We start from the raw sequence: 21,138 nt of genomic DNA, 5'->3' as shown, positions 1-21,138 counted from the left end.
CTGTCCTCTTTTAACTGTTTGCCGGTGGGGAGTTAACACCCGAGCCCCTTTCCTAAACCTATCCTGCAAGTAAACGGCAAACAGCTTTTTCTACTTCATACCTATAGTAAGGTGTGTGTATTGTGCTGTAATCTATGACAAAGTCTTCGCAATCATTTGCTGATTTTGTTTGAACAATTTGTGGCGTTTCTGTTGATCTAGAAAATACAATACCCAATTAATCAATTGGTACCATAATATGGAATATCAATGTGTTTTTAAACACAATTTTCATATATAGCATTCAAGCTTTCCGTCTCCTTCAGAGCCAATATCTTCCTATGATTTCATCAATAGGCTATTTATGATCATCATCAAAGGTATATGTCATGGAAAGGTGACCAGTCGTTGGCCTCCTTTAACAGTCCAAACTAACCGATGGCCCACATCCCAAATGTTGACAGTAGCCTAACCATATCAACACAGATGGAGTCACCTGTACCTGTGCGAACAGACAGCCTACTCCACCCTCATTGCGCTTTACACACCCAACCTCTTGGTTTTTGCCCCTCCTCTGTCGCTCCCTTCCTTTCCATTTTGCCCCACCGCTAGTCCCGCCTTTCATCGCCCTTGTGAAAGGGACTGCGAGTTTAATGTTCCCTCTGCGCGTCTTCGATACCCGGGGAACCATTTTACTGTCCAGGCAAGTCCTCTCCTCTTTTGTGTGTTTTGTCCCCCCCACATTTTAAATTCCGTTCAAAACTGGGACTACTGCAGTGTCACTCCCACACCTCTCCGGAGCAACATTCAAGTCACAAGGTAAGTCCAACACACAGCTAGTGCTTGCCACAACAGGTGTAACGTAAACTCTGACTGGTTAACTCAACGAAACTCTACCGTTTTGAACCTTTTTCACGTGTATAGTGTACAAAGAATAACTTTATAGTATTGAAGTCAGCTCGGAACTCCGCGATTTTTATTGAAAGCTTAGGTGCCCATAGTCGAAACCTCCTGGGACGCAGGTGTCGCCAGGTTGCTGTGTTGCGGTCACGTCCGTAGCGAAACGAAAATGTCCCCACGGGCCTAATTTGTCACAATGTATTTGTGCATTTACTTTTGGAATTCCTCTGGTAATAATTAATTTTCTGTAGCATCACTATCGCAGTTTTGAAAATATTGTTACTTGCTATTCCAAAGCATAATTTGATTCTAATTTTGTTGTCTGGATAGTCAGAATGACTTTATGGCTCTGTGTTAGTCCCCGGTGAGCCGGGAGGTATTTTAGTTGTGTATTAAGCTCCAGAAAAGCAAACACTGTGATAAAACACAGCCACCCTGCCAAGCAATGCTGGTATGACTTTTTATGCGATATTATCAGAGTTATCAGAGAGCTTTTGGGAGGTTACAACTCTACCTCAAACCCCACGTGTCTAGCTGGCTATCCACACACACCTGTTAATCCTGTTGCACCAATGCTAAACGATCACCTGATGTTTAAAAAAACTTAACTATGAATCTGCAGGACAGAGTAGAAGGCGGACCTGCATGCTTTTATATATGCTATATATATGTTATTGCCAAACGTTAGCATCAGACTGTTGATTGATCTGAGGATATTTTAAAGCATAAATGTATGCTATGCTTATACTTACTTTTTTTTAAAAACTAGGCTACTACATCCTTGTTTTCCAACCAATCCTCACGTTCACTGGTGTTTCCGTATTTGCAGTACATTATGTTAATGAGATACTGATGGTTACTCGAAACCTTCCTGCTTAGTCTCAGTCCCGACAACCACTTTTAACTCTTTGTAAGACAGCGCCTGTCTGGCAAATCGGGCTAAAAATCGTGTAGTGTGAACTAGGCTTTATGAAAGTGAGAGGATGTAGCAGGCTACTGGAAGTCAACAGTTAAAGGAAAAGGTGAGGAAGGAGAGCTGATGGGTGGAATGAATGAGGTTGAATAGGAAACTGGAATAGGATGCCTTATTTCTCTAATTCTTTCTTTCTAATAATCAGAGCTATAGGCCTACTAATCTAGTCTAGTCAATCTTGCCCTTCAAGGAAACCCTCCTTGAATATTTTACAGCAAACAAACCTAAGCTCACTTAATCACACTCCATTTGAAAGATATCAGGCAAAATAAACAGCTTGGGCCAATTTATGTTTGAGTTAATATCAGTTCTTGGAAGTCACATCTCTTCTCTCAACAGGGAGCATGGAGCTAATGAACCCCCACTGTGGAGGCAGCAAGCCTGCTCCTCCTGCTGTGCTAAATCAAGAGAATGTTAGTCTAGATTATGGTATTAGAGAGGGATAATTACTGTATAATTACTATCTTGTGTCGCTCCTAATGGATTAAAATTCTTACTGCTGAAGCTGTAATTCATTTTATTTTTCAATAATACACAACCTAAAGCTGCAATACAAGCCAATTCATTTGTGATGATATGGAAGGAGTTTTTTTGTTGGTTTAAGCCTAAGTGGTAGTTGGTTACACAAAGCGCTGACTGTGCTTTTGTCATTCTCAATCTCATCCATGCTATTTTGCTCTGAGCGTAAGGAAAATACCATTTACTAGAAAACAGTGTTTTGCACAGTTATCTCATCTGTGAGGTGGTTTTTACAAAGTCTTTGCTACACTTTCAAATGTATATCTACATCACAATATTAATAACACATGACCTGCAAATATCACAATATGGCATGTTTGCATAATCATAAAATAGCCTGATTGATCTTCAATGCAATGACTTGTGTTTGTGGTTATTCATTAGAAATAATTCTTCTATAAATGTAAAACAAAACTCTTGCTAATTTTGTTTTGGTTGATTTTAATTTGCTGATAATGATAATTTATACTTTAGTTAGTTATGGTATCCAGATCACATTATCACAATATCATTGACAATAAGCAACTATATTTAGTTTCTTTTAGTTATCATATTATAAGTAATTAGATATCGTTTATCTATTATTGTTTAGATATTTAAAAATCATACATGATTAAGCGAGTATAGTATAAATGTATTTTGCTGGTGACTTGCTTGTACAACATATTTATGAGTTAAAGTTAAAAGACTCAGTAGTTCAATTCTCTTAATCTAGATAATTTCCTCAGCCCTCCCTGTGTGCAGGGTAACCAGACTCCGTTGTTAGTAACTAAAGTCATGACGCACCACAACCCTCAGTAGACAGTGGCTAGTTTCTATAGTTACTGTCAACAGTCTGGGCAGAGAAGTGTTTGTAACGATATCCTCAGGACAATGCTAAAAGAAAATGGTGGCCACCTTGAGTCCTCTTCCTGCCAAGCCCCAGCAGCTTGCGGAGAGAAACTTCATATTGTGGACAAACAGGTGGCCAATATACTTTATAATCCTGTTAAGATTCTATAAGGAGAACTACCAGTACTCTACAGGATCGCACGGTGTTGCAGCTTATTGCAGAACACACTGAACGAGAGGCATGGTACGCCCTGGACAGGTAGCCAATCTGACACATACAGAATCACATTCACACTCGCATCCGCACCTAGAGGCAGTTTACAATTACCTATTCCTCTAATCTTTAGGTGTTCAGACAATCTACGTGAACACAAGAACATTTAAACTCCACACAGGGAACACCCAGTTGACCAGGTTGGATTTAAGCCCTGTCCCATTTTATTCATTTGCTTAACTAGGTGTAGCAGTGAATTGGATTACACACTATGCTAACATGCATAACAGTAATGCAAGATGCTTCCTTACAAGCCCTTGTATATCATTTTATTTTGGCCTCGTCTATGTTGAACTGATAGTCTACATTGTGGTCCAGTATTCAAATAGCAGTATGATATCTCCAAGATGGAGGTGGTAAGATACACAAATTATGTAAATCGTTCAAGAATTTATTCATCTGCTGCCACATTGTGTTTGCATCAAGTAAAAAATCTTGACTACTCGTTTTGCTACACAAGAACTCAAGGGAACCTTTTTTTATTCGCTTTCATTGCTTGCTTAGCTCCTGTATGTCCCAGTCCAAAGCCACAATCACTCTATTGCTCACGGAGTGTCATTTATACATATCCCTTCAAAGGTCAGCGCATTCCTTGAGGCGTAACACCCTGTGGAAGGAGAGCATGGGTTAGTCATTGTAGATTAGGAAAACCTGGACAACTTATGGCTCTCTATGAAGGGGTTTCCAGTGTTGATAATTTATCCAAATGAGAGGGAGAATGAGTGCAGGCCTATAGGCCACAGGCTGTGACATGGTGGCATGATAATGGCTCATTGTGTTTGTTTGTGAATAGAGCGGCTGGAGGTTTAGAATGACGTTGGTGCTACCCATGCCATGTCCGTGACGACTGTGAATAGAGTGAGGGCGAATGAAGCTTTTCTACCTTTTTTGGTGTCATGGTTAGACACCTTTCTGACCTGTGGTTTAATATAAGGCTCATCTCTGAAGATGGAAGACAAACTGTACAAATAATTCTCAGTATTGAATGTAGAATGTATATATGATTAATTTCCCTAGCCCAATATTAATCTAGGATGTTTCTATACCTGTTGAGCAACATTTATTAATCCGTGTTATAGCATTGCTTTTTGATGACTATCCCGTTTTTTATTTTGATGTCAGCCGTTAACTTTGTTCATTTCTTCATAATTTCAGCCATGTTGCTACCCTCATCACTACTACTTCTCCTTGGCCTCCTCGCCTGGAGCCCCAGTGCATCATGGGCCGCCAAAGTGATCGTGGTGCCACCCATCATGTTTGAATCACACCTCTACATCTTCAAGACGCTGGCAACGGCTCTGCGCCAGGAGGGCCACGAAACCCATTTTCTAATTTCAGAGGGTCGTGAGGTGCCCCCTTCCCCTCACTACCACTTACAGCACTACCCAGGGATCTTTAACAGCAGCACGGCTGACAATTTCCTCCAGTCCAAAGTCAGTAACATCTTCTCAGGCCGCCTGACATTTCTGGAACTGTTTGACATTCTTGACCACTACTCTCAGAACTGTGATGCTGTCGTTGGCAATGCTGAGGTAATGACCCGCCTCAAGGAGGCCAAGTTTGACCTTCTGCTGGTGGACCCCAATGAGATGTGTGGTTTTGTGATCGCTCATATCCTGGGTGTGCAATATGCTGTGTTCAGCACAGGCCTGTGGTACCCTGCAGAGGCGGGTGCCCCGGCCCCACTTTCATATGTACCCGAATTCAACTCATTGCTGACAGACCGCATGTCTCTGGTCCAGAGGATCACCAACACAGCTGTTTACCTGGTGCAACGCTTTGGAGTCCATTATATTGCATTACCCAAGTATGACCGGATTATGAAGAAACACGGAGTGAAGCCTCAAGTGGCCATGGCTGACTTGGTGCAAGGTAGCCGGTTGTGGATGCTATGCACTGACATGGCTCTGGAGTTCCCCAGGCCCACCCTGCCACATGTGGTATACATAGGAGGTATCCTTACCAAGCCCCCCAACCCACTGCCACAGGTCAGTAATGAGAGACACACAGTCAGCTGACAAGCACATGAAGAGATTTACAAAGGCAGACAAAAAGGTTTTGTGTGGTGTCATGTACAAGAGGGCTTATGCTGTGCTTCACTTTCGAGAATCTGTGTGTCCTAGTCCTTGGAGAGCAGGAGTGGCTGATCCCTTTCACTGTGTTATGTAATTTTATATCACTCATATTGTGTTAAGTTAGTAGATTTTTTGGAAGTCCAGCCCTACTGCGGAGTCAGTGTCCTAGTGTCTGATAATTTAACACTCATTTAAATTGAGAAAGGATCTTATTCATCCCGCAACCCTGTACGCAGGATAAGCGGTTGACGATGGAGGGATGGATGGATGGTCTTATTCATTTCTAGATCAAATTTAATCAACAATGTGTCCTCATGTAGTGTCTTTACGGCCTACTGTGAGTGCTGAACATAAAATGAGGGCTCTGTGAAAACACAACTGCAAATGGATGATACACGAATTTGACTATGACATTTTGCAAATGTATGGCTTCAGGGCAGGATGAAAAGCCATATTGTTACGCTTCACTCTGACTTGGGAGTAGTTTATCCTTTTTTCTTTGCATTTCATTATTCTTATTATTGTTGTTGTTGTTGTTGTTGTTGTTATACCATTAGCCACAATCCAGCAACACGCATGATTGTTTCAGACACTGCTTTTCTCAGCATGTGTGTTCTGTGTGTGCACCCTAAAGAGTTTCAAGAGATTTAATATAAATGAAACAGGAAGAGCATGTTGCTTTCTTTGTTTTATTATTTTGCATAACTCTATCAATGTTCTTTGTAGTTATTCTTTGTAACTGTATTTATTGACAAAGGTCAGTGAATTATTCAAAAGCTGTCTTGAACTTTTTTTTCTTTTTTGCAAAAGCAGTTGATGCTCTCATCTCTTGTGTCCCATTCAAAAGAAAAGTGTTGTTGAAGGGTAGAATCAGGGCACCACTTTTGATGAAGCTCTTTGTCAATTCACATGCACAACATACACACACACACACACACACACCTCTATTCATTTATTGACAGCCTTTCCTTCTCTGGTTTCTCTGCTATTCGTATTATCTTCCTTCTCCTGTTTTAACAATGTGACCGAGTTCCAGTATTTTTTGTGTCTACCCTTGCTGGTACCAATTGTCTGTCCTATCACTTTGCATCTCTTATTATCACATTCTGCTACAAAGCGATCCTTTATAGACGATGCTGGGGTAAGAATGGGTTTGGGTTGAATGGATTCAGTAGATTTTGAGCAGAGAGGGAGGGTAGTCATGGAGGGAAGAGGCGGTTGGTGACGAGGGTTAGTCCAGCGTTCCGATGCTGAGAGCGCGGGCCTTCGGCATCTATTGCGGGGGGGGGGTTTGCAATGCCACTCCAGCCAATAGGGAGCATTGTGCCATGTTGTGTGGAGGGAGTTATAATGGAATTGGAGGGAGAACGAGGCCATTGTTCTGGGCAGAGGTCTGGGGACACTGAGACTCTTTTATGGGGTCACTGAGGCTGCGTTGTAGGGACAGTAGAGCCCAGTGTGCCCCTGAGGTTTCACTGTGCCAGGGCCGGCCATAGCTGCCGCAGCTGGACCATTAGCCTCCTCCCCTCCACTTGCCCTCCACTTGCTCCCTAATTCCCCCTCATCCACTGTTGGTCCATATATCTTCACGTAAGAGTATTTTGCTATACGACGCACTGCTGCCTAAATGCACATGTGCACACACCCAAACACACACAAAAAAATCCTTTCTGAACTGCTACCTGTTATGACTTTACAAGCCAAGTGAAAAGCAGCTAATGGCAGGCTGTGTTACCACCAAGGCTGGGCTGGTCTTGTAAATAATATCTATATTTGTAGAACATGCCACAATATACACAGGCTGGAACCTCTGGGTGTGAAAAGCATTGCGGAAGTGCCTTAAACGTGCATTCTTTATAATGGCCATTAGCCATAGGCCATAACACTATACTTCTCACTTGATTTTATCACTTAAGTAAACCTCTTTTTCATTAATGTGCTTATGGTCCCAGTTGCTAGTTTCAGGTCTTCTTCGATATAGCATAATGTTTAATTTATAAATGATGGTCCCATTTAGAGAGAGATGATAAAGCAATATATGCTTTAGGGCATGTCTACCTTGTGATTGACTAGTCACTACCACAGTGACCTGTCAGGTGTTGCTCTGCGTAAGCCCTGTCCCTCCCCAGCTCCACGTCGTCCAAATATGGTCACTTATGACCGCAAGAAAAACAAGATGGCGACGGGCAACCTGTCTAACTCACGTCTTCTGGTGTGTTCCGTTTGACATGGGAAGTCGGAATTTCCGAGTTCAAAGTCGGAAAATTTAAAGGGAATGCCCCCTTAAGTCGGATTTCCGACTTCGAAAGTTGGGAGAACCGTACTACACCAACTTCATGATCCAAGATAACAGGTTGTGTGGTGTGTTTACTGCCACAGATAATAAACAAAAAGTTTATTATAGTAACATTACCACGGCGTCTTCTTGTACCGACTCTTGTATTCTGAAAAGCTGAAATTAGCAGCGACAAGGCAAGCTAAAGTCTGTTAAAATAACTGTAAAACTGAAGGCAAGTTATCACAGATAACAAATAACGTTTCGGAGGTGCGGAGCTGGAAGCCGCCGGTAGAGTAGGCTAATCAGAGCGGTCAGGTGATTGATCGCGTTTTCTCTCAGTGTCACGTATCTGTTAAGTTGGCTTATCACAGTCTTGACGCCATAGTAACTTTAAATAAACAGGGACTTTTTATTTATCTTCTGTAGCAGCAATCACAATGGAGACAGCCTTTCAGTAGGCCTATTATTATTTTAACCAGTATTACTATTGAAACAACGTTGAAATGATAGCCTAACTAACAGTCAACTTGACTTCAATGATATTTCAACCAATATTACTATTGAAATGACGTTGAAACTATGTTGAAACAGCATTCTGCTCTCAACGCTAATTTCATTGAATCAATGTGATGTTGATTCATCATCATTTTGCACCCTTTTTTAATACTGAAACAACGTTGAAATCATAGCTAACTAAAAATCAGCGTGACTTCAATGTTATTTCAACCAATATTAAACCACAGAAAAGAGACTATGATATATTAAAAATGTATAAATGACAACGGACAATTTAATCAGTTAAAAAATACAAGTTTATTTATGGAATAAAAAAAATTATTCACTACTCCTGTTCTGCTCTGTCCACCCATCAGGTCTGGAGCATAGGAAGCCATTTTTGTGCTGACTGGGCAAAGTCAAAGACTTCTGTCCCCATTGGTTCAGTCAGGGCATTTATAACAGAAAACATACAAACAAAACAACTTTCAGTAGTGAAAAGGATGTAAAGATGAACAATGTCAATCGGGCTGAATTGGCGCTATATTATATATATATCCATTGACGTTTATAGTTTAACGTTATTTAAATTGTCAAACATTAAATGCAGTCATAGATTGAATCTGAAAGTTGTAGAAGACTGACAGATGTATCAAGTTAGCTGGCTTATTTAAAGTTAAATGACAGGGGCATTAGCTAGGATCAGTTACGAGCATGAGAAAGGTGTGCATATATTTCGCAAAGCAGTCAAAATCCGAGCAAAGATAAAATACAGTTCTTAACATAATTTACAGGATATTATCTTCTGGTGATAAAGTAAAAATTTATACTAGCGAAGTAACTTATCCTAATACGATGGAGCTTGGATATTGTGCTATTTGTTAGTATAAAATGGTATTGAAACACTTGTACATAGTCTATGACTGCATATAATGTTAGACAATATCAGTAAACGATAAATGTCTACAAATTTGGTACAGTTAAACATTAGATAAATAAATATGTGCTTACCTGATGTGGAATTGTGAGATGTGTGGGGTTCAGGAACATTGATCCCCCAAGCGATGGTCTCCTGGTCAATAATACTGCATTGACTTTTCAATCATACAGTATTTACCGGTCAACTATAAATCCATGGCTTTTCAATATCACGTCATTTCGCGGTCAACTATAAATAGATGATTTTTCAATCATGTTTCTCGGTCAACTATAATTCAATAATTTGTCAATCATGTTTCCCGGTCAGCTATAATTCAATGATTTCTCAATCATATTTCCCGGTCAACTATAAATCCATGGCTTTTCAATCATGTTTCCCGGTCAACAATAATTCAATGACTTTTCAATCATGTTTCCCAGTCAACTATAAATCAATTGCTTTTCAATATCACATAATTTCCCAGTCAACTATAAATAGATGACTTTTCAATCATATTTCCCGGTTGACTATAATTCAGTTACTTTTCAATCATGTTTCCCGGTCAACTATAATTCAATGGCTTTTCAATATCATGTCATTTCTGGTCAACTGTAAATAGATGATTTTTCAACATTGTTGTTGTTACCCAGTCAACTACAAATCAATGTATATATGTATAATCGGGGCAACTATAAATCAATATTATTCCAATGTTACGCTCATACATGGTCGTTTTTCATCAGTATTGCAATATTGATTCAACATTTATTTAGGGTTGAGATTTCAATCTCAACCATTCTGATGATTCAGATGGAAAATCAATATTTATTCAATGTAATCTTGCTGGCTGGGTAACTATTATACTGCAACCTGAGCGTAGGCCTACCTACACACTGTGTGACTGACTAAAGTAATGTAACGTTAACCCTTTAGTGGTGACCAGTGGAAACACTGCTACATCGCATTATAAATAGGCCTATATAATGCAGTCCTACTTTGCTGCCTGTTCCAAAAAGAAGTTTTACCTGGTAAAGTGGATTAAAGTAAAACCAGAACAGGTCTCATGCGTTCAGGAACTGTTGTTTGTATTCTTTGAACATTACAAAAGACATTCCTTTCCTCTGTTGTAATGAGTTGGCAGCAGAAACCTCAGATATCACAAAACCGAAACTGTCTAAATGCATGGCTACCACGAAGGCTACAAAACGAAATATGTTTGTTGTGATTTGGGTGGAATTGATGTCAGTGTATAGATTACATGATAATGTTTTAGACTAGACTAGCACAGTAGCCTACTTTTTATGTAGCTATCTGATGGCAGGCTGCTCTATTGACTTTTGTGCAGTTTTACAGTGTTTAGATTCCCCCGTAGATAGAATAAAGTAGATTGTATTGCTGTCCCCAAAGTAGACCAGCATTTGTGTGGTTTCCATTTTTATATTCACTGATTTTATCAATGTAATCCACACTGTTGTCATTTTGTACAAAACCAGTGCTTTGTAGAGAGTCTGGCCCAAAAAGATGCTGTAGACATCAGTGTTCTCAGTACTTTTGTCTATTGTGGCTCAACTTACTTTATGGGTCAAAAACGGGAAATTGTAATTCCACACATACGCAGTGGGATGAAATAAGGCCATACGGATGTAAAATGTCACATTAAACATTTTAATTAGTAGTTTTGAGGAATATTAACATTGTTCATGATGATGTATAATGCAACACTGGGCATCAAACTGCAAAATGCAACCTCAGCACTTCCTTACTTGCAGTTCTGAGGCATTAACTTACATATATTTAAAAGCTTCATGCATTATACATTCTGTGCCTTGCTTGATAAACTTCTACTGTGAATATGTTTTATGTCAAAAGTTTCCTGGTTTTGAATATGAGTAGTGTACATGGAAATATTTTTACTACCTGTTTCTGCTGCTCTATAACTAGCAATTGCACTTGTTAAGTGTTGTATAGTCTGAGTCCCTTAGTTTATTCGCCTGTTGTTCAAATTACATTAAATCATCCAAATTTATTTCCAACCCTATTTATCATTCAGAACATGAATGTGAACATAAACATTAAATCAACAAATCATTAATCCATTAATCATGTAGGTCTGGCTATAAAGCAATAAAGACACCAACAACTATGCTCATATCAGGTCTGTGATTGATTTCATGTGGTAAAAATAATATCAGATGGCGTATCTGATAAGTGCAATTTGGGTCATTTGAATGCTTGCAGTACACATCAATGAATCTACTATGTAAACCATAAAACCAAACCGAGAAAGGGAGGAAAATACAGCTCCAGCACAAAACATAGCAGTGTGCTTTGTATTATTTTAAATATGTTGGGCATAGGCAACATTATTTTTTTTAGCTCTCATTGTCTGTGTTTCATCTTCCCACAGGATTTTGAGGTATGGGTGAATGACACAGCAGAGCATGGCTTTGTGGTTGTGTCATTTGGAGCTGGGGTCAAGTACCTTTCCCAGGACATTGCTCACAAACTGGCAGGAGCCCTCGCCAGGTTGCCCCAGCGTGTCATCTGGAGGTAAAGTATCTGTCTTTCTCACAGCTGTCACTGTGACAGATGTGAACAGGATTTGAGCCTCAAGATACTGACTTTTCTCCACTCAGATTTCAGGGGAATCTGGATGTCAGAGAACTTGGCGTGTGTACGTCAGAAATTTCATTCATAGTTTTTACAGACCCTGATGATCAGCTGTACTACTTGTGTTCAATAACACATCTTAACATAAAGGCAACACACTGTTGCTCTCTGTCTTGAGACCCATGTCCATATTCCCACCTCTCATTCACTTCAGCGTGTTATCTGAGGTTATCCATTTATCAAACAGCATTGATTAGTGGATCCTGACACTTAAGAGACTTTGTTCTCTTATCATGAAAACTCAAGACAGAAATGAATGACGCTTCACATTTTAATGAAGAAAAGACTTGCTTTAAACATGCAGACAAATACCTACATGCACATGCCATGTGGTATGTGTTGCTGTGAACAGTGACATTGTAGGTCACTTGCTGCAGCCATGAGAAAGGTGAAAGTTTCACTGTGCTGTAAAACGCCATCCATGAACCTGTTAATCCTTAACTCTTATCTCAGTAAATTTACTTACATAGTTTGTGATTCATTGATCACATTCTCACTCAGTTTCTAACTATCTGCGTTGAGTTTGTACAGTCCTTATCAGACTATAGAATTTATTTCTATAGGTTTATCTAGATGGTCATATGGTGTAGCTGGGTTAATGTTTGAACATGTGCCTGTGTGTGCAGAGGTTGGTGATTGGTGCAAGTATCTTCACTTATACAAACACACTAGACAATTTACAATGATGTCATAATTGACATAATGGTCAAGTAACCTTTCATTAGGTATGTCTGTGCCAGATAATTACAGTTGTAAAATATGTTGTTTTTATTGTTATTTGGATCAAAGATTTCATGTCCAATCTGTTTTTTTTTAGCATTATAAGCACTGCGGTTACAAATTCAAAATATGTGTTTTGATTTACTAAATGGAGATGGTTAGGTTGTTGATTAATTTTAGTAGTATATTGTAACCATTAATTGTTGTTGATAGTATCAAATTGTTTCATTGTATTTTCTTCTGCTTATGTGTGTGACAAGTGTGCCTTTTAATCATTTAAAGGTCTGTTTTTTAAAAACTTTCAGCTAAACTTAATCTCTGTGAATATTAATGAGTGCATTAGTTTATAAACATTTCTAGACCACACTCTAGGCAAATAACCAACAGCAAGAAGTGCAAAAATTAACTTCAAAGTTACCAGGTAGTAGATAAACCACTTCTGACCTGCGAAAGAGACCTCAGAGGGATTATGTTAGTTGGAGAAGTGTGAGGATATGACAGCCAGAACAAAGAATTAAAGACACTTTTGTACTTTTTTTTTCAGGAAACATAAAGGAGGAAATTGAATATGTATTGTAAAGGTGACACAGACTTACTCAATTAGGTAGCAAATCTGTTGACTTACAATAACTGGAATATCAACCTGCCATTGGAGAGCTAAGAGAGAGTATAGTATATAGTGAATAGTGAAGCTCAGGTGGAATATGACCCCTCTTACGCAACCAAAGCAAAATAGTCACACACTTGAACTGTTCCTATGGTATTTACATGGATTTACCTTCAACATCACAGGAGTAGTTTAATGTATGACTGCTTATCTTCCTCGGTTGTCTGCACCTCATCTTTTTGAGTGTCTGCAATATTGGCAGATTTACAAAGAGAACATGAAGCATTAGGTGGTGCATAGAACTGGAGGGAAAGCAGATATGCCGTGCAACACCCTTAGCAGCTTACTGTGGCATGCTATGCGCAGGGTTCAACAACACTCAACAACGACACTCACTATATGACAGAATTTTTGAGGGTTGGAAAACTCAATGATGTTTAGTGGCTGGAGATCAGACAAGGAGCTCCCTGGTGTGATCTAAGAGGATCAGACTGTGGTTGCAGTGTCAGTGGAAATCTGTGCTAAAAAATATTGTATGTTGTAATGATGGGTGCACAATTTGCCTTGACATGCAACACGTGTAAGTAATGATGTCTGATAATTTGTCATTTTATGTGTAAACTGACAAAGGCAAATTAAACGCATTTCTCTGTTCTGCAGCACTGTCCATTTTACAGTGAGATATCAGACAATGATGCTTCACATGTAGCTATCTGATCTACAAGTCTACAGGTGCAGTGAGACAATTAATCTGAAGTTTCTAGTTATAGGCAGGAGCCTCATGTAAGCATGTAACATTGAATGGTAATCTGGTTTTCAGTGGCTCTTCCAAACTTAGAGGATGGAAAACGATGAGGACTGATGAGAGGAACAGGGGGACCAGGCCAAATGAATCATGTCATTGATAATTGGCTGCATGAATGTAGGCTTTGATTGGCAGGACAGTGAATTGGCGCATTGTTGAAGAAAGAAAGAGAGATGAAAGAGTTAGGGAGGGAAGGAGACAGAGATGGATGGATGGGGGTCATAATGCAGCATGCATACGTATCGTGTGCTGCATTTGTTTGAAAAATGTTTCCTCACACACAACCACAGACACAAAGAAACATACACACCATACTGTACACTACCACCTGTAGAAGAAAAAAGGTTAAAACCTAATGAAGGTGATTGAACAAGTGAAGCCCTTCCTTGCTTATTAATTTTTATTTTTTTTTACGGAAAAGAAAGAGATAAACATTGAATTTCCCTTTGTTCGTTTTCTGCATTATCGTTTAAATGTTAGACTCGATTGATTTATTTAGCCTTCTTATATGTATATATATATATATATATATATATATATAGTGTCTCTTGTACACACTATACATCACATCTTCTGCCTTCACCGTGCATGTACGGGTGCACGCTGTGTAGCATGCTAAACAGTAAAGGTTCAATACTGGACTCAGCCTGAATTATTTAGTGGAAGCTATTGTGAAACTGAAAACGGTATTGGATAATAAGCAGTAAACTGATTGCAGAAAAACTAAATAAAAAGAATAGTTGAACATTTTAGAATACAAATACACTGATTTGCTTTCTTCTTAGTAACTTCCTGGAGTCTTCTGGTGTCCATGACATTGCCAGAGGCAGCTGTGAATCCTGGTTACTATGCCCGGTCAAGAAATGGCACAACCCACCATAACACTGTGACGTGTCATGTTTACCCTGCAGTTTTTGCATAGATTAAACAAATATTAATTTCAGCTTCAGAGGTGATGGTAGGTAGATTTCGTTACCTGTGGTCAGAGCCAGGCTAGCTGTCTCCCCCTCCTTCCTGTCTGTGTGCTAAACTAAGCCAACTGGCAGCTAGCGAGCTGTAGCTATATAGTTACTTTACATACATGAGAGATAATGCTCCAACAATGGTATTTAAAGAGTAGGAAAAGGATGTGTGTAAACATTTTGTTTGGTCACAAATCTGACTAATGACTGGAAGGGACAATGTCAGTTATGCTGCGTTCATGTGCTCCTCGGATTTCCCAAGTCAGGAAGTCATTCTTACGACTTCGGTGTGTTCAAGAGCTTTAAGTTGTAATTTGGAAACAACTCTTTTCTGTAGCGTCTGGGTGATGGGATGTTACATATGTGATGTTGCTATCCAAGTATGCTGAAACAGTTTTAAGCTTTTATTTTAGTGATTTTGTCCCAGATTTGTTGCTTTACCAGTACATTCCCTAACACCGCTAAAATATTGCTTTACATGACTTGTTATCATGGTTTATGCTTAAATAACAAATCTAGGCCATTCTAACTGGGCAACTAATGGTTACAATCTAATACCATATTACAGTTTACATGTGATCAAAAAATGGATGTGCACTATGTTAGTTAATAAAAAGTATTTAGTTTCATCCGCCATGTTTCTGCATAATATGACTTCAGCTAGACAAGTCGTGTACCAAAAGTTTCAAAGACTTTCTGAGTTGGTGTTCCGACTTGAGGGGGCATTCAAGTTAATTTTCCCAGTCGGGAACACATTTTTCTATTTATTCCAACAGCACATGAATGCAGGGTAAATTGAATACAATTCATCTTGTAGTTAGCCTGTAATGTTTAGAACCAATGACAGTGTTTGTTTACAATAACTTCTGGGTAGGAAACAATGTAATGGCAGAGACATGTTGTATGTTTTCTTATTTTAAAGTATATACATCTCATTCATCTAATATGTTTTATACTTTCATGTCTCATTAATAACAACACTTTGACTAGTGTTAGGAAAGCTTGAGCTTACCCAAAATTATTCAAGCCCGCAGTGAGATGTCACTGTTGGGTAGATTTGGTTTATCACAGAAGCCAGCAATAGCAACACAGTGACTGCTGTTACTGTAATAGAATCCATTTCATATCAAAGTGGTGTATATTGTTCTCCTACAATAACTAGTTAATAACACATTGGAAAATTATTAAAATACTGTGTGACTCACGCTGACTGATTACAATGTAGTGTTAATGATTTCTAATTAAATATGAGGGATTATCTTGAGGTTCATACCATGGGATGATGACATAATCTGCTAAGATGTGAGATCCCAGCGTTCCTTCATTAGTTCCTTTTTTCTTTCCTTTAGATTCTCTGGAGTTCCACCAAGTAACCTTGGCAACAACACCAAACTTGTCAATTGGATGCCTCAGAATGACTTATTAGGTGAGTACATTGAAAGGACTCCACATAATGAGTTCTTCACCTTCTCAAATTGACTTACTGAAATTATTGTATAAAGTGTTACACCATCTGCGATGGACTGGCGACCTGTCCAAGGTGTACCCCGCCTTACGCCCAAAGTCAGCTGAGATTGGCTCCAGCCCCCCGCAACCCTGTATGCAGGATAAGCGTTTGATGATGGATGGATGGATGGTGTTACACCACATAAACTAAAATGTATTTTACAGCACTTTTAAATGAACCAAGATGCTTGAAAACAACATCTCAAGAATCTGGTTTCTCTGTGCCACTCCTTCACCATCTCCTTCCAAATATAATGACATTTACCCACAATAATCCACAGAATTTGTGGGCTAATTTAAACAGAAATATGCCCTCCAACGGTCTGCGTCTATTGAGAGGAAAGAAACAGTTTATAATTGAAATCTGTCCGAGTGACTGTGTCTTTCTCTTTGGATAGGAGTGTTGCTGTTGCAATTTTAGGTTTTCAGATGGATACATATAGCCCTGATTAAGAGGAACACATTTTTAAAATTGTTAAAATGGGTAAAGACAAAGTAAAGTTTTGACATTGAAATTTCTCCCTTTTATAAAAAGACTGACTGAGGTATTTTGTTAATTGCACTGTGCTGTAAACTGTCCACCTACATGAAGTGAGGAGCAACAGTGAGCTACTGCAGAGTATGTAGCAGTTTGTGGGATCTAAACTGTAAATAATGTAGAAAAAAACAACCTAGCAAAGAAAATGGACATAACACCTAACATGCAAAATAACATCCCCTCTGTCTTCTAGGCCACGCCAACACAAGGGCCTTCTTGAGCCATGGTGGTCTGAACAGCATCTACGAGGCCATGTATCATGGGGTGCCGGTGGTAGGTGTGCCCCTGTTCGGAGACCATTATGACACCATGACTCGTGTGGCAGCCAAAGGCATGGGTATCATGCTACACTGGAAGTACATGAGCGAAGAAGACCTCTACACAGCCCTGACCAGCGTCATCAAAGAACCCAGGTTAGATTTCTAGGTCTGGTATGCACGCATCTATGACTGCAAGCCACCTACTGCCCTCATGTTCCTGCTCAGCACCCACTACCAGAATTATTATTGTTAGCTTTATGATTATTATTGCCACTACATTACAATTATTTACATCTCTATGTGGAACTTGCATTGTGCTACTGGTTTATCTCGCTTTCTTGCTCTTGCTGTCTTTCTCTCAACCCAGTTGGCCGCCCACCCTGAGTCTAGGTCTAGCTCAAGGTTTCTGCCTGTTTAAAAGGGCTTGCTCATAGTGGGAATTGTTGGGTCTCCCACCCGAGATAAAAAAAAGTGCAATGAGAAAACTTCTGTTATGAATTGGTGCTATAAAAATGAATTTAATTGTATATTAGTTATCGTTTATCAGTGCCATCTGGTGACCATATATGGAACCACCACTCTGTGACTTGGTGGTACACATACAATGTGCACTATCTTTATCTCATGGTTGAACTATAATGCCCACAAAGACTCCTTGTGTCTCTTTATATCCTTATTTCCAACATCTGTCTCTCCCTACTTTAGGTATCGGCAGCAAGCGCGTCTTCTCTCCAACATTCACAAAGACCAGCCAGGCCACCCTGTGACCAGGGCCGCCTACTGGATCAGCTACATCCTTCGTCACCACGGTGCCAAACACCTGCGCTCCGCTGTATACGAGGTGTCCCCCTACCAGTACTTCCTGCTGGATGTGATTTTTACTGTGGGGGTTGCCTTGGCTCTGACCTACTTTGCCCTGCAACGGCTGGTACGATTGCTGAGGGGAAAGAAGGTCGAGGACCAGAGCAGAGGGAGCGGCGTCACCAGGGATGATGGTAACATGGCCAATGGACATTGCCATAGCGAGAGCATGGTCAACGGGAAACACAAACGCAATGGCTCCTTGAAAAACGAGAAGAAGATTAATTAATGTTTTGAATGGCCAAGTGGGATGAAAAAAAAGTTACTTAAAGGACTCAGCTCTAGGTTTAGGTTTAGCGGTTTTATAAAAGCTTTGAGAGAAAGTCATTCTTACGTCTGTGTCGAGCGGCAACTGCTACTCAGAGCAAGCTAGGAGGATACGCAATGCATCGTGTGGGGACATAGCAAGGCATCAGGTGCTCAAAATGTGTGTGTGCGTGCATATGTGTATGAGTGCACTGAAGCAAATTTAACAAAAACTCTTAACAGCAGCTACAACAATACAACACCAAATTGGAAAGTCATTGAGGATGAAACACAGGTCATCGCAGAACATTGATTCTTCATGTGCGTCTCTCCTCCAGTGGAAAGATAATGAAGAGGGAAAATCCTGAGCACCAACCCCTTGTCCTCCGAACGAGATATTTATATATATATATATCTATATCTATATATATATATATATATATATATATAGATATAAATATAAATAGTTAGGAAAGATAAATACTTAGGATATATAATGTTTTTAACTTCAAACTCTGCTTTAGTGTCTGGTAAACTGTAAATAGAGGACACGTCTATTTATTACTGTACAAAGGCATTTTAATGACGGAGCTTTTTTAACATATCTTATTTTTAATTTATTTCATGTATCAGTGGTGTGATAGCATGGTGGTAGACGTACACTCCCTCCTCGAAGCTAACATTCACACAACATTGTGTGATTCATAGTGGTGAAACAAACAAAGCAAAAACTGACAGCAGCTGTCATTGTTAGTCTGCACATGTCTGTCTTTCTGCAGCAGCCTTATCCACAATATTCACAGTGGTCTTGTTTTCAAACTCATCAGACTGTTGAAAATACATTAAATTTTCCCCCTCTTCACATGGTAGTGCCAACCTGCGACTGTGCTTAGCTGTCCCGTTGTCTCTCGGCTGGCAGTTGGTCCTGCTGGAGAATAACTCACCTGAACGCTGTTTGGCTTGTCAGTGTGAAAAGGGAGATCATGTTGATTTCAAAAGATTAAAAAAAAAATTATTATGACCGATGATACTGTGGATAGGCAGAGCCAGATCAGAAATGTGCTCCAGCTCTTCCAGTCAGGTGATCAGGGATGAGTCAGAGCATTATTGATTTATGATATCTTAATTCTGCATCCCTCATCTGTTCATTAATCAGTAAGGATTCGTCACTTGATTGCCATTTTTAAGTGCTACACTTGACTTTGTACGTCAGTCCTCTGTTATTCTTATCTTCTGTTGGATCATTTCTAACATATGTTGCAAATGATATATTACACTGTTCAGGTAGGCATTTCAGAATCCATTCGATGCTTCTCTTCTGCATAATTAAAGTCTGTTGGATTTAGATGTTGAGGTTCGAGACCTTATGTCATTATATTAACTTTGAGTAAGAATGATTCACATTCTTTATGTTGCCTTTTATAATGCAGATATGTGTATGCAGTATGCTTGAATACTTGCGTGCTTGTTGTGCTTTAGATCATGAGCATGACACTTTATAATAGTTTATCAAACAACCAGGCCACACATAGTTCCATAGTTGTTCTAGCAGCAGCAAAGTTGCTAACTGCAACTACAATTGGCAACTTACCAAAGCCTCACATCTGGACAATATAGCAATGTAAATTTGAAGGAAACCGAAGAAATACTATCAGTTAACCTGTCAAAGTTGTTGAGGACTTAACATCCATGTATGATAATTGAGAAAAGCTTAACGATCTTCCTTTCTCTGTGAGCTGCAAGTACACTTGCACGGCCCAACCCAGCCCTGCTGAAAACACATTATTATTATACTTGAATCACCATCATTATCATCATCTATAACACCTTCAGTTGGTGGGTATGGTAGGTGGACCTGCAGGTGCTACACAAGCTATGAACAGGGTCTGGAGAGAAAAAAAATCTTTGTGAAGATATAGATATATATAATTTTTTTATTATTTCAGTATTAATGTTGTTATAGCCCACATAGTTAAATGTCCACCCGTGCCCGTCCTTTACTTCCTGCTTATGTTTCTGGTTCTGTACTCACTCTGCATTGTGACGTGTCTTTGTTCTTGTGATTTTTGTATTTCATCAGCTTGAAGACTTTCTTTGTTCTGTCGTCAATAGTGCACTTGCTTGTTCCATTTGTCCACCTCTTTGTCTTGCTCTTGGCTTCCTGGTGTATTCTGCTTTCTTTGTATTCTTGCCCCCGCCCCCATTTCAGATATCGGTACTTACTTGCTTTAAAAAAACAAACAAACTCATATTACTTTAATTATAAAATGAGTCCTCAATTTTCTTGTCATGTGTGTCCATGTTGTAAATAGAACAATGTAAACAAAATACTAATGCTGAATAAAAATGACATATTTTGTTTGCAGAGATGATTGAAACTTTTTTCTCAAATTGGATTCTGTTTTTTTTTGAAGTTGGTAATTAAAAAGTACCACTTTAAAGCAAGATTGAACAAGCAAGCACATACAGTCCATGTTTTTGAGACCTGACAAGGCTGATGTTAATTACAGCAGTTGATGCTGCCATTCTCACTTTGATATGGGATGTATAGGCTTTCTGTCAGGAATCGTTACCAAGCAGCAAGTGGTTTTGTAGGTATCAAATGCTAGAACCATCTAAAGTAGCCAACTGCGCATACACATGCACACAAGCCGGGTGAATAGATAGGGTTATCTAATGCTGTATGCTTGTGCTCAGTGAGGCTGGGGTTACAAAACACC

The 21,138-nt window shown here is 39.4% G+C and overlaps 1 protein-coding gene across 1 annotated transcript; it reads left to right on the top strand.

Moving 5' to 3' along the window:
* The first annotated feature begins 581 nt into the window (after positions 1 to 581).
* ugt8 (UDP glycosyltransferase 8) lies at positions 582 to 20,785 on the top strand. The gene is made up of 6 exons (XM_038713403.1): positions 582 to 798; positions 4,632 to 5,464; positions 11,651 to 11,793; positions 16,357 to 16,433; positions 17,245 to 17,464; positions 18,017 to 20,785. Exons 2-6 carry the CDS (start codon positions 4,634 to 4,636, stop codon positions 18,399 to 18,401), a joined length of 1,656 nt encoding a protein of 551 aa, XP_038569331.1. The 5' UTR covers positions 582 to 798; positions 4,632 to 4,633; the 3' UTR covers positions 18,402 to 20,785.
* Positions 20,786 to 21,138: the final 353 nt, after the last annotated feature.

This window comes from Micropterus salmoides, unplaced genomic scaffold (genome assembly GCF_014851395.1).
Source record: "Micropterus salmoides isolate LMB-PRFRI ecotype aquatic unplaced genomic scaffold, ASM1485139v1 Ms_hic_scaffold_12, whole genome shotgun sequence".
Lineage (NCBI taxonomy): Eukaryota > Metazoa > Chordata > Actinopteri > Centrarchiformes > Centrarchidae > Micropterus > Micropterus salmoides.
Note: the sequence above shows the minus strand (reverse complement) of the source record. Positions and strands in the feature narration are given on the sequence as shown.